Below are 14,319 nucleotides of genomic sequence, written 5' to 3'. Positions count from 1 at the left end.
ATTTGGAATATATTTAATCTTCATAGTAAGTCTAGGACTCCCGGTACACAGGCTGGGAAGACTACGTCTGTGACAGGAGGACGTAGTGAAGAATGATGTGGAAGCGTTAAGAGGAGGTGTAGACTAGAGGATACAGAAAATTGGAGGCAAGGATGTATGTCGGGATGGTCCTACTCCTACTGGCCGAGTTTACCGAAGAAGAAAGTGTTTTTTTTTAAAATTTACATTTTTATTGTTTTATTTATGTGTCAGTCATTATTACCTTTTAGGACAGTAAAAATGCTTAGATTTTCTTCAACAGTATCTTTTCTGATAGTAAAGTGAATCTAGTTTGTACTTTGGGGGGTCAAAAGTAAAAATTCCCCAGTAGTTTTCAAAAGCGCCGTAAAAAACAAAAGAAAAATTAAGGAAAAACGAGAATTTTTACGCAAAATCTGTTTTTGAGAAAATCGATTTTGATTTTTGGTGCAACTCTTAAACGAATGACCGTAGGTACAAGGAATTTTGACTGAATGTTTATACTAGCATTTTCTATACACCATAACATTTTCCAAATATTTTGAGCTGTTTACGGACATTATCAGTTTCCATTTTTTTTTTTATAAATATCAATAAAATTTTATTTGTTGGTTAAAAAAGCTTGAAAATTTAATACAAGGCTCCTGTATATATTTTCAAATGCAGATAAAAAAATTAAAAATCCAGTCAACATTTTTTTTTATAAGCATTTAAAGTTCAAATATTGACAAAATACGTAAAAATGACGAAAATTTGCTAATTATTTTGAGTTAGAAAATCATAAAAATTTTTTTTTTAAATCTAAGATTTTAAAATGTAATACAAAATTTTTTATAAGTTTGTCTACCTTTATCAAAAACAAAATGTCTACAAGAAAGTCAAATTAAATTTTTATGAGCGTTTGAAATTCATATTTTTACAACTTTTGATATTCACTCGATTTCTCATGTAACGATTTTCTTATTTTGTTGTTATTAAAAAACGAATGACTGTAGATACTTGAAAATTTCACTGAATGTTTATATTAGCATTTCATATACACCATACTATTTTGAAAATAATTTGACTCTTTTTGAGGTGTTTACGAACGTTGTCAGTTTTCAATTTTTTTAGTTTTTTTTCTATAAATATCAATGAATTGTCTCTTCTTTTCATGTTTGTATATACTTTTCTATGTTATCCTTAATACTGGTTTTATTTTGTAAAGAGATTGAATATTGGGAAGATAGATTAACACTGGGAGCGCTGTCGACGCCTATCGTACTGATGGTTAGGCGGGTTCCCCCTACATGGAGTCGGGAGATGTTATGTATTTTCCCAACATTTCGCATATATTTTCCTTCAAGAGAAGTGTATTTGAATGTATTTGATAATATTAGTAGAAATAGTACTTACCTATACAGTTAGCTAAAAAGTGTATAAAGTTTTGATACCAAAATTCATTAATTATAAAAAGTAAAATAACCAATATAAAACTATATCTATACACCCCAAATAGGAATTGTTTCCATGTTTTTTTAATCTGTTTCCCCAATATTTAAGAAAAAAAAAAGCTAATTAAGCTTGACAACAAACTTATTTTTTTTTTATCTTTTGTATGTGCAACTATTACAACACAATTATTCAAATAATAATGACGTCTATCAAAGAAAATTAATAGCTTCACATTTTTTAAATAACTTACAAGTATAAAGTAGAAATAAAATAAAAGGTAATTAAATAATTAAGAATCATTTTAATTTATTTATTAGAATTTTACAAAATTGATTCTCAACATGACAAGTAAAAAAAATACTTAGTACTATTATTAAGAGTTAGTAACTTGAATTAGTGGGTAAAATATAAAATACCAAGCGTGTACAACAAAAAATTACGCGTCATCATCATTATCAGGTGCACGTCCACCGGGTGCTTTTGGACCACCAGCTCGTTTAGCCATTATGATCTGATCAACTTTCAGTATTGTACATGCAGCTTGTGTGGCATACTGCAAGCCCCAAAACTTAGATAAGTAAGAATCAACAATACCAACTTTGGTGACATCTATTAATGAAGATCCTTTAGGCTAAAGAAATAATAAAAATTACAAATTAATTAATAAAAACAATTTACACATACAATATTCATACTTCAATATTAAAACCAGCATTTTTATTTCCCTTGCTATGTTGTGAATAAAGTTCAGCAAGAGTTTCATTAGATTTCACACCAGTGTTGTCGGCTAAAATTTTAACAAAACCTTCAAGAGCAACTGCAAACCTTTTGGCACCATATTGTTCTAATCCGGGCAGTGTGTCGGCATATAAGCCTACTTGGTAGGCAAGTTCCATTTCTATGGCTCCAGCACCAGGTAATAATTTTCCATCCTAAAATGAGATTGAGAACATTTATTTATTTATTCGAAAAATCAGAACAAAACTCTTTATATTTTATTCTAAACATACTCTGGAAATGCCTTTGAATGTATTTACACCATCATCAATTGCTCTTTCTATATCATCCATGTAGTTATCAGTGGCACCACGTACTACAATTGTTGACATACGAGAGTCTTTACCATCTAAACGGAATACTACTAACGAAGTGTCTCCAAGTTCATCTACATATACACAGTCAGCATAACCAAGTTCTTCTTTGTTTGGTGGGGTCTAAAGTTAAACAATTAATTATTATGTTAAATTTTTAGATAAAATCAAAAATTTTTTATTTTAGGTAAATAGTTTTTAATTGATTTTGGAATATTGATAGATTTCACAAATAACAAAACAAGTATAAGAATATAAGGAAAATATTAAACAATTATTACAACTGGGATGATTTTTATTCCATTAAAATCAGATGGAAAACTTATTTTTCTTTAAACAACAGTTGGAAATTGTTTTCCAAACATTGCTTTCCTATTCTTATTTTTCTTTTAAAATCATACCCCTGCTTAAAATAAAGTTGTAGCATTTGCACATAAATACTTACAAGTCTAGGTAAAGCAGTAGCTGAAACGGATTTGCACAATCGTCTTAAGTCGAATTTACTCATTAATCGAACACCCATAATTTTGTATTTGTTTAAATAATGTAAAGCCATGTCTCCAAATTTACCACCAGCAACAATCACAGTGACACCTGCATCAGCAATTGCTTTAATTTGTTCTTCGAGCACCATTTCTTCACCACGGCTGAAGTTTTGCAATTCTTCTGCAGATTTAATTAAAACTGTTCCCTAAAATTTATAAATGAAGTATTAAGTATATAAAAACTTGTATTTCTTTATGATACAGTTATAGAATACGACATACTTTTGTTTCAGTTGTAGTAATGTCAATGGGACATGTATACACAGCAATCTTAGCATCAGTCTGTTTAGTAATATCACCTTCATTTGTACGTTTGAATACCATACCGTTAACAACAGTAGAATTGTATAAATTTGATCCCTACACAAAAAATGAATATATACAAATTATAAGTAACATTGATTAAAGTGTAACTATATTATAAATTGTTATTACCAAAATTTTGCACACTCTAACATTATCAACATTGAATGTAGTCTTCTCTGGAAGAATAGAAGCTGAAAACATTGTTTATAAAAAACTTTAATAGAATTTAAAAATTAAATCATGAGATTAAATATTATAATGCTTACTGCAAGCTTTTAACACAAGGTCTGTGACAAACTGTTCCTGGCCATATTGCTTGCTCATAATGGATGATTTTACAGCTTGTGTTATTACTAATTGTTCAGCGTTATTCTTGATGTCTTTAATTTCATGACAAGTCAAGGTAGGCAATAACTCAAGAGTCTTTTCAAGAGCTAGTTGGAAACCTTCACATACTTCAACTGGAGTTAATCCCTTTAAACACAACAAATTAATAATTGTAAATGATTGATTAATAAAAGTCAAGAACATAAGGATACTGACCATTTTTAATAAGTGTTCAGCTTGTTCTAACAATGCCCCAGCAAAAATGATAACAAAGTTGGTTCCATCACCTACTTCTTGCTCTTGCATCTCAGATGCGAATACAATGATTTTAGCAGCTGGGTGTTCAATCTAAACAAATATATCATGAACAAAAAATTGATACATTTTACATGCATACTTACATCAAGCTCCTTAACGATTGTGGCAGCATCATTGGTGATGAAAATCTTGTCTATGTGATTTATGACTATTTTGTTCATACCATTTGGGCCATATGCAGTTTTAACGGTGTCAGAGAATTGTTTACAGGCGCTGATGTTTCGGTACACTGCTTCTTCAAGACCGGAAAGATGCTAAAATACATTAACGCAATCCAAAGGTGATCTATAAGTACATTTGAAGAATTTTGTCATAAGTCGTGTTCGCAGGACACTCACCATGGCACCATCCTTTAACATTTGAGCAAAACCCGGAGCTTTTGGAACATGTAAAGCCATTTTAATAGGTTATTACTCTACTATAACGTTAAAAAAACGCAGTGGCTAATTCCACGTACAGCGCGGAAGTCCTTTCTAGAAGGCGAAGCGAAACGAAAAGAAAATTCAAAATACACTGTGCATTCACTAATAACTAACCTAACCTGAAAGTCATAGGAAATTGCCTGATGGGACAGATTTCCCGATTTTGATAACAGTGAGATATCATCAAAATCAAATTACGGAAGATCGGTTATGCCAACCTTAGAAACATAAATTAAATTCAAACAATAGTTAAAATATTTTGAAAAACCGAGTTTTATAAAAAACTCAGATTTTTCTTAATTTTGTGTTTGTTTTTCTTAACGCTTTTGAAATTTTTCACTTTTGACCCCCTCAAATTATACTAACTAGATTAAATTTCTTTCAGAAAAAATCCTGAAGTAGAGAATTGAAGAATTTAATGCTCCGATACGTGATGACAGATAAAAACACACATTATTGTAAATTTCAATACATTCATCGCTCCTCTAAGAATCAAAACAATTGAGAAAAACGGAATTTTTATGCAAAACCAGTCATTGACATCATCCATTTTTTTGGTGTAACCCGAAAACTAATAACCTTATAGATATGTACCTTAAATTTTCACCAAATGTTTATATGCCCATTTTTCATTTGTGATAAAATTTATAAAATATTTTGACTGTTTTTGACCTCATTACATGCATAAAAAATTTATGATTTTATTTTTTATTTTTTTTCATCAATAATTTTCCATTGCGTCAAAATACTTGGAAATTGTACACAAGATTCCTCATAAGTTGATATCATAGCACTATAGGCTATAGCAGTAATTGTATGTATCTGTGAATAAATATCGCTGTTTAGATGATGAGTTTTTAAATTTAATTTCCTGCTCTGATTATCGACAAGGATAGGCGAGTGTGCTGCCGAAATGTTTATCTATGATACGTGACAATCGCAGAAATTTTCAATTTGAAAATATAAAAACACATTTTGTAACTTCATATTGGTAATTTTAACAATTGTTGCAAAATTAATATTACACTTTCCATTTTCCATTAATTTTGCCTTTAAATACAGTATACACATTTGTAAGCAGAAGTAAACCTACTGATATTTCAATTGTATTTTTCTTTCACATTATATAGGTATTTTGTAATTTTATTTTTTTAAATGTTGAGCTATTTTATTACGCAACAAAGATTTTTTTACATATTTTTGAATTTTTGAGTGCATAAAGATGTGCATATTCAACAATAATTTTTGAATAAAAATCCGGGCCTTAATTATGAGATCACACTGTGATCGCTCCCGCATGAGTACCCGTCACTCCACACTCGTCAGTCCCAGGCACGTAGTCAGAAAATATTCACTAGGTGGGCCAATGTTAGATGGGCCCCCTACCTTAATATATTACCTTGTACAGTTGTAGGGGTGTTCGACAGACGAGTTGACGACCATAATAATAATATAATTCTATATGAATCAATATAATGACAATACCCTTACTCAAAAGTATTTTAAAAATAGACATAAAAGTATACAACAGTCACTGTCTAGATAAGATAAGAATAACATGACATGCTAGTATACTATAATAATATGGTACCAGTGTTGGGCTTTAAATAGCAATTATTTCCTAATCAATCGTTGACGATATTATGATTTATAAAAAATAAATTATCACCGATTTTTAGTAGGAACAGAATTTAAATGTAATACAATATACATATTTTATTCCAGAAATGGACATGGATTGAATTTAGTTACGTAACTTATTTTAGATTCTAATTAAAACCCGATATATTTGGTTTTATTTGTGTAATATTTAGACAATATTAAAAACTTGAAATTTCATTAAAATTAAAAGCCCCCGTATAATAATGGGCCCCTCTGAATACTTTGGGTGGGCCGGCCTACGGCCGGACACATAATAGGGTGGGCCTGGCACACCCTGGCCCCCCCTTAGCTACGTGCCTGGTCAGTCCGTAGCACGGTTATCTACTAGACGCGAGTACTGAGTACTAGTTCTTAAATTATCTATGGTACTGAGTTGTGGGTGATGACTGTGACTGACGAGTGACGTACTGACGTGTACTCATGTGAGAGTGGGACGATCAAATCGTATGTTTAAACGTCGTATATCATTAATTTTTTTCTATAAACGTCAAAATCGATTTTAAACAACGGAGGCAACTTACGCTTGCCAGGACGTCTGTGCTTGGTAGCTTGGTTCTAAGTTTTTATCAGATAATAAGAATATTTTTTTATCAGTAAACACCGGTTAGAATATTACTGGTAATATCACTGATTAATATAATGCAAACACGATTATAAAGATTAAAAAAGTTTTTTATAATCGTGAATACTGAATAGTTCAATAGTCTGAATATAAATTAAGAATCACTGAATGTCTGAATCACTCAAATCACTGACACAGTGAACCACAATATTTTATACTTCATGATATTATTTTTAACCAATTTCCATAATTTTCTTCTGTTTATAAAGTATTTTAATTATTTGTAAATTATAATTACCTACTTGAAAAAATCTGGCAATTCAATTGAAAAACATCACAATGTGTGACAATGATCACAGAAGATGGAGTCATTTGAAGAAGATCTTGGAACGTTCCAGTCCATTCTGTCATCCTGATTTTGAACCGGGCACAGGCATATTAGAATTTTTACAAAATTCCTGTAAACTGTTAGTGGTCGGCGCTGGTGGATTGGGCTGTGAATTACTTAAAGATCTTGCAATGATGGGATTCGGTGACGTCCATGTTATAGATATGGACACTATAGACTTGTCTAATCTGAACCGTCAGTTTTTGTTCCGTAGGAAGGATGTAAACAGTTCCAAAGCAGAGGTTGCAGCAAAATTTATTAACGAACGTGTGCCTACATGCCGTGTTACACCTCATCATTGTAAAATACAAGACAAGAGCGAAGATTTTTACAGGAATTTTCATTTTGTTGTGTGTGGTCTTGATTCTGTTGTTGCTCGTCGATGGATCAATGGAATGCTTATATCTTTGTTATCATACGATGACAACCAGCAACTTGACAATTCCACCGTAATACCATTGATTGATGGTGGCACTGAAGGTTTCAAAGGCAATGTTCGTGTTATAATACCCGGAATTACTCCTTGTATTGATTGCACCCTAGACTTATTTCCACCACAGGTAATATGTTTTATATATTTTTACGTAAATTAGTTAAATGTATAGTTACAATAATGTGGTTTATTCAAAATATAATCATTAGTTTTTAAATTACTACGTTTATATGAACATAGTTAAGTTTATTTTAAAGTAAAATTGTTCTTATTGCGGACTGATTACCATCTAAACATTTTATGATGCAGTGTTTTGAGGATTTTTTTCTGAGTACACAATTTAAGTCTTCTAATTCCTATTATATAGATTCTAATGAAGAGTTGAATATCAAAATTGTTCATAGACCTTAACAAATATTTCATATATTAATGTAAGATGTAGGTTCTATTTTTATTCATGAAACCAAATAAGATAAAAATTAAAATGTGTTAATTCATTTTTAAAACACTTGAAATAAAAATACAATTTTAAAAGTTTAAACTAAATATTAATGAATATGTACCTAGTCAATAAATTATTTTGTGTACTGCACATATTACCAATTTCAACTACTTTTCCATGGCATAAAATGTGTAGATAGTAAATACCATTCAACACTAAAAAAACCCCATTTATAGTGTAGTCAGTAGATTCAGTGCTGGATAGGCCAGTCGAGCATTCGAAATAATCTCGAAGGGCAGCTAATATTTTGGCTGGTGTAGGATAAAATGGCCGCAATGCCAAACTACAATTTTTATGACAACAATATTATAATAGTAGACTATCATTTAGTCTATCAACAATTAATGTGATTGTCATTATTATTTATTAATATTAAAATTTGGCCAGTATGGCCTATTGGGCCACCATAACAAATTATGGGCCGTTAGAAAAATATTTATTAAGACAGGCCATGACTACCCAATCCGGCCCTGAGTAGAGTTAGCCTATAATATTAGTATACTACCATTGATTATAAATACTATAGATCGCTCACTGGTCCTTAAATATGCGGCGCAAAAAATTGACAATGGATATGGCCGTTGTGAGGCGCTGTCGTCGCCCATAAGTAACTAATAATCAGTTATACTACTAATATCTATTGATAGGCTATTGTTGTGATATTCTGTTAAAAATATTAATTGGAATATCATTATTGGTAAAACTTTGTCAATGATTCAATTTTTTAATTGAAAATATAAATTATAAATATAATCACTATAATATTATTAATTCTCATTAGTAACATACAAAATTCCAAAATTTGTTTTAAGCAAAATATATTTCAAAATTTCAAATGAAATTAGTTTATGGACAAAAAAATGAATGATATTATTAAATATAAATCGTTATCATTAATCTGAATACATTAATTTTATTCTTTGAATTCAAATCACACACTTTTAATCTATATATAAAACTGCTAATAATTCTAATAATTGCAGAATAGACATATACTTTTTATTTACACAGTTACAAATGTATTTTATGATTCTTAAAAAGAAAACCAGCCAGGTAATCCAGGACGGTTACCTTGTTTCTTCAAATAGTCTTTGTACATATCTTGGCTAACTTTACTTGATTTTTCATCTTCGGCAGTACGTTTTTTAAACTCTTCTGTAGTACATACATCAGGAAATTCAAATTCTTGATCTCTAGGCTACAAAATTAAAATCATATTAATAACAATAAATAAGAAAGAACTAACTATTTATAATCAAATTTTGTTTAAAAAAAGGTTGCTTGCCATTGTAACAAATGCTCGTCGGAAGTCATCTTCTTTTACAATAGGGCCGTATTTGTTAAAAATTGCTCTTTTCATTTTACCTGTTACATAATTCAGTGCAAACATATAAATGTATTGAAGTATTTCCTATGTTAATAAATATTTCATTAAGATTTTACCATTTTCAATACTGGATTCAACTTTAATAACGCTAATTTTATAAATTTTTTTTAAATAATTCTCTATATCATAATTTGTCATTCCGGTGGGTACCATAAATTGAACCACATTTTTTGGTTGTTTTTCTTCTGGTCGTACTAATTTCATCCAAAAATTTGGCAAAAAAATACGTAGTTGAGGATTGCCTCTCTGATAAATCGGATACCTATAACATTTTTTTAATATTAAATTGAACTTTTATTAAACTAAACTATCATTAAAATAATATATTGATTTATTTAATTGGACAGTATGTTGTACTCTTATGATTATTAATTTACTTATTAAATCCAATGTATACTTACCATCTGGTAGACATGATATTGTTTTTAAATGCTCCTTTTAAAATAAAAAAAACTCTTTTTCTAATTTTATTTAAAATGTAATAACTATAATAACAGCTAATAAGTAATTATTTATTTTCTAAACTTTTTAAGCATTAATCTTTACCTAGTTTATATTAATTGATATAAGACATTAATATTAGCAATTAGCATTCAAGCATATTGCATTCATATTTTATATTTTCATGCGTGTGATACCTTAGTGATAATATTAATTTTTTAAACTGATATGAATGGTTATCACTTATCAGTAATAAAGCCGTGCTTTTGTAAATATTATACAACCTCCTTGAGCATTATTATTGTGTTACTAAATGCGGGAATTTTGAATTTCTTTATTTAATTTTAAAATATGCACAGAATTTAGTAGACATTGTTCAAAATAAAGATAGACCCACTAAAGTTTGGTTTATGATCAATTAAATTTATGTTTAATTTATTGACTATTGTGTATATTAAAATTTTTCTCATTTACTTATTGGGCCGTGTATATTGTAAATATTCTTTGTACCTATCTAAAAATTAATTTAAATATATTTTAATCCCATTAGATTAAACTTTTAATATGGTTTCTATTAAACACTTAAATGTTGTTTTTGAGCCTTCGGTTATAGGTATATCTTTAATCTTTATCATGGTTGAAGTTTTACACTTAAGGGTTATTTTATGAAGTCCATCTGTGTATAGTATGAAATTCTGTATCTAATAAAATGGTTGATACATTAAAAAAAGTCCAAAGACAGTTTTGATTTTTAAAGATATGAAATATAAACCTAGGTATCCATTATTTGAAAAAAACTTACACGTTTTTAATATTATTCTTGAGAGGATTTTTTATTTAATTGTGATTATAGCCTATATCTAGAATTTCTACAAAGAACCAATTCAACTTAAGTTTGGTATCTTTTAATTTAATAGATTTCAACCACTCTTTTCTATACCTTATTAGTTTAAAAATTATTCCATAGAAAGGATGTTTTCCTAGAATTAAAATTCAAATATAATTAAACTATTCAGAAATCACAATTATTTATTAATGGACAGAAATATAAAAAAAAGCAATAATATTAATCATACATTTGTTTATAGGTGACTTATCCATTATGTACCATAGCAAGTACACCTCGTTTACCTGAACATTGTATAGAGTATGTGAAATTAATACAATGGCCAAAAGAAAACCCATTTGATTCCAACATTGATACAGACGATCCAGTTCACATTAGTTGGATTTATGAAAAATCCCTTGAACGCGCTGATGAATTTGGTAAGTATTTAAATATTAAATTAATTATGTCTAAGTAAGTAATAGATTATTAACCATAAAGTATTTCTTTGTACATTAGGAATAAATGGAGTTAATTATCGATTGGTTCAAGGTGTTATTAAAAATATAATACCAGCTGTAGCATCAACAAATGCTGTGATAGCTGCTGCTTGTGTTACTGAGGCTTTCAAAGTGGCCACCAGTTGTTGTCCATTATTAAATAATTATGCTGTATTCAATGATGCTGATGGTATATACACCTATACATATGAAGCCGAACGCAAATCTGATTGTATTACTTGTAGTCCATATAAAGCCAAATATCTCGATATAGATGACACAAATATGCGGCTGGAAAAAATTATCGAAATACTTGGCGAACACCAGCAGTATCAGATGAAGAACCCTGCACTCACTATAGAATTAGATGGAAAAAGAAAAACACTGTACATGCCAAACGTGCCTTCTATTGAATTAAAAACTAGGCCAAATCTAAAAATGACACTTGAACAATTGGGTATTGCCGACGGATGTAAATTATTAGTGGCTGATATCACAAACCCTAGAGCTTTTGAAATTATTCTTAAAATCAAGAACAACTGTGTTAGCATGGAATAATATTATACTTTTTTGAATATTTACTTTAATAATCTTCTGCAATAAATATATTAATACAATTATAAACATTAAACTTTTCATTATATTATGAATGTCTAACATTATTTAATATTAGTTAAACTGTATACTGTAAATTAAGCTACCCAATTGTTTTTACAATAATGTATTTTATTATTTTAAAACAATTTATATACTGGAAAGTAGACGAAAGTTGTGTTCTATTTTTCTGTTTTCATATGGCTGTTTTCCCACTATCAAAAAGATTATTTAATGACAAAAATAAACATTTTTCAATTTTATAATACATTTGTGTGTATGAAAATTCTAAAAAAATTGTTATTACATTCATTCAATTCAAAATATTATGCAGTACCCACACAAGGTTTTATCGGTTTATAAAAAAAAACAATAGAAGGGACAGATTTACTAGCTTTTGATTACAGCAGACTAGTATTATCACAGAACAGTCTGAACAATGGTATTATGAATTGTATGATAGTATTAAATTAAGACATTTGCCCCCAGAAAAGATGAAAACATACGCGTCTATGTGTCATATAAAAATGAATAAACTATTATATTATAATAATAATTAACTATCTAATCCCGCACGGTATTTTCCGTAACAAATTAAATAATGCTAGTATATACAGTGAAACTTCGATAATTCGAATCAGTTGGGTGCGAAAAAAAAACCGAAAATAGTTATAGAAAAAAATGTGTGTACTTATTGAAATACAAGGGCGAAGATATTCTTTCGAGGTATTGAAAATTCGACTTATAGATATTTGAGTTATCGATGTTTCACTGTAGGTACCTTGTCTTAAACTCCACTATATTATGTAAACTATACATATTTTGAACAGCCATTTGATTGGTTAGGACCTAATATAAAATACAGGTCTGAAATTACCTGCAACTATAAATTGTTACTTATTTATTTTGTATAAACTATAAATAAAAGATTTAAATAAAATGTATTTACATGTTATTGTCATAGATGCATATAATTCAACCAGATTTTACTATAGGTAATGAATCTATGAAAGAATACAATAAGTATGCCCCAGGACAAAATTACGTTTCGTTGAATTATTTTTCGCACTATTATAGCCAGGACCCACAACAGAAGTGAATACTTGAATATTTAATTTTGATTTGAATTAAAACTTGACTGTTGAATAATAGTAACATTCTATAGTTAGTAGATAATAATTTGAAAAAAACATAACTTAGGTGGCTAGGTAATCAAGAAACATAAGACATAAAGGATAAAACGAAATCTAAATATACATATTTACTATCACAAATTTAAAATGTTTATTTTCACTCAAATAAACAACTCCTATTTCAACAATACATCACAATGTGTATTCTGACTAAATATTTAAATTTTTCCCAACATGCACGAAAAAATGGTCTACATGTTCATAATCTTATTTAGTTAATTAAACATTTAAGTTTGTAATAAAAAAAAATGTATTAAATGGATCGCTGTTCCCTATGATATTGTATTCACTATATTAAGGATTTCCTCAGATGGTTAAATAATTAAAATGTAATGATACCTTGTATCAGTAAATTAAAAAATTATGAATTTAATTTTGCTCTTCTTTTTTAAACTAGAAATCAGAAAAACAAAATTATTAGAAATTATATAATATTATAAAACTATAAACTAAGTTAGAAGAAATACTAAGAATGTATTTATTTTTTTTAAATCGATTGATATTCAATCATGAAATTTATAGCCCTGGTAATAATATGCACAATCATCATTATTAGATAATAATAATAATATAACATTGGTCTTTGGTTAAATTGGTAATAACTAATAAAATATAAATAATACCTCTACTTAGTATTTTCAATTTTGTTTTTAATTATAAGACAGTACTGTACACATCTGTTACCTACCTATCTTGTACCTATATTTTATAATCTACCTAATAAAGTCAGTAATGAATTTATAATTAAATAATACTCAGTTACTCTGTTCGTTGGTTGATAAAATAAAAAAAAGTTATAGCAGTTATAAAAATAAAAAAAAATTTAGGAATTGATATTACTTATACTACTAATTATAATTATATTGGCTACTGGGTAAATTTTTTTATAACTGATCACTGACTATAAAATATTATGTTAGTCAATAAAATTGATTAATAGTTATTTATTTTTTATTTTTATTAAAATCATTAATCATTTTTACAACAACTTTCAATAAGCACTAACTTTGTCGTATACTGGCAGTCAATATTATTATGAATTATTATTATTTCACACATTTTTTTTACTTAGGTATTACCTATCATGGTATAGACGTTATACTCAGTGTTTGTGTTTAGAAGGAAAGGATTCCTGGAGCGAATTCCTTTTTATAAGGAACTTGCCAAACACTGGTTATAGTATACCATATCCATTATAATTTAAATAAGCAAAGGTGGTTATTAACTTAACTAGTTAATTATTATTCTTTTTAACTAACTAACTTATTGACCATTAATTGGTTTATACAAATTACTAGGGCACTGTTACTTAAAAATATTGTAGAAAGAAAAAAATTAATTTGTTAAGTTAATTTAATTTTCCATCTTAA

The 14,319-nt window shown here is 28.5% G+C and overlaps 3 protein-coding genes across 3 annotated transcripts; 1 reads left to right on the top strand and 2 right to left on the bottom strand.

The window, feature by feature from the left end:
- Window positions 1-1,733: 1,733 nt before the first annotated feature.
- LOC132941786 (T-complex protein 1 subunit theta-like) lies at window positions 1,734-4,600 on the bottom strand. The gene is made up of 10 exons (XM_061009955.1): window positions 4,378-4,600; window positions 4,123-4,293; window positions 3,938-4,069; window positions 3,661-3,868; window positions 3,524-3,585; window positions 3,311-3,448; window positions 2,989-3,234; window positions 2,463-2,666; window positions 2,148-2,384; window positions 1,734-2,083 (listed from the first exon to the last, which is right to left on the bottom strand). The coding sequence occupies exons 1-10, from the start codon at window positions 4,435-4,437 to the stop codon at window positions 1,889-1,891; spliced, it is 1,653 nt and encodes a 550-aa protein (XP_060865938.1). The 5' UTR covers window positions 4,438-4,600; the 3' UTR covers window positions 1,734-1,888.
- A 2,143-nt stretch (window positions 4,601-6,743) lies between these two features.
- On the top strand, window positions 6,744-13,265 carry LOC132941438 (nedd8-activating enzyme E1 catalytic subunit). Its single transcript, XM_061009487.1, has 3 exons — window positions 6,744-7,633; window positions 10,925-11,102; window positions 11,182-13,265. Exons 1-3 carry the CDS (start codon window positions 7,025-7,027, stop codon window positions 11,718-11,720), a joined length of 1,326 nt encoding a protein of 441 aa, XP_060865470.1. The 5' UTR covers window positions 6,744-7,024; the 3' UTR covers window positions 11,721-13,265.
- LOC132941439 (large ribosomal subunit protein uL23m) lies at window positions 8,809-10,030 on the bottom strand. Its single transcript, XM_061009489.1, has 4 exons — window positions 9,797-10,030; window positions 9,452-9,657; window positions 9,294-9,373; window positions 8,809-9,206 (listed from the first exon to the last, which is right to left on the bottom strand). Exons 1-4 carry the CDS (start codon window positions 9,808-9,810, stop codon window positions 9,042-9,044), a joined length of 465 nt encoding a protein of 154 aa, XP_060865472.1. The 5' UTR covers window positions 9,811-10,030; the 3' UTR covers window positions 8,809-9,041.
- Window positions 13,266-14,319: the final 1,054 nt, after the last annotated feature.

This window comes from Metopolophium dirhodum, chromosome 3 (genome assembly GCF_019925205.1).
Source record: "Metopolophium dirhodum isolate CAU chromosome 3, ASM1992520v1, whole genome shotgun sequence".
Taxonomy (NCBI): Eukaryota; Metazoa; Arthropoda; class Insecta; order Hemiptera; family Aphididae; genus Metopolophium; species Metopolophium dirhodum.
The sequence above is the reverse complement of the archived record's forward strand: the minus strand, read 5'-3'. Positions and strand labels throughout refer to the sequence as shown.

What these genes read in the sequence shown, in the direction of transcription:
- LOC132941786 (XM_061009955.1), bottom strand. Translation starts at nt 4,437, where the DNA reads ATGGCTTTACATGTTCCAAAAGCTCCGGGTTTTGCTCAAATGTTAAAG. An exon ending in CATTCAAAGGCATTTCCAGA is followed by an intron (nt 2,385 to 2,462) that starts GTATGTTTAGAA and finishes ATCTCATTTTAG; the next exon opens with GATGGAAAATTATTACCTGG. An exon ending in ATGCTGGTTTTAATATTGAA is followed by an intron (nt 2,084 to 2,147) that starts GTATGAATATTG and finishes TTATTTCTTTAG; the next exon opens with CCTAAAGGATCTTCATTAAT.
- LOC132941438 (XM_061009487.1), top strand. Translation starts at nt 7,025, where the DNA reads ATGTGTGACAATGATCACAGAAGATGGAGTCATTTGAAGAAGATCTTG. An exon ending in TAGACTTATTTCCACCACAG is followed by an intron (nt 7,634 to 10,924) that starts GTAATATGTTTT and finishes ATTTGTTTATAG; the next exon opens with GTGACTTATCCATTATGTAC. An exon ending in TGAACGCGCTGATGAATTTG is followed by an intron (nt 11,103 to 11,181) that starts GTAAGTATTTAA and finishes TTTGTACATTAG; the next exon opens with GAATAAATGGAGTTAATTAT.
- LOC132941439 (XM_061009489.1), bottom strand. An exon ending in TGAATCCAGTATTGAAAATG is followed by an intron (nt 9,374 to 9,451) that starts GTAAAATCTTAA and finishes ATTATGTAACAG; the next exon opens with GTAAAATGAAAAGAGCAATT. An exon ending in GACGAGCATTTGTTACAATG is followed by an intron (nt 9,207 to 9,293) that starts GCAAGCAACCTT and finishes TTAATTTTGTAG; the next exon opens with CCTAGAGATCAAGAATTTGA.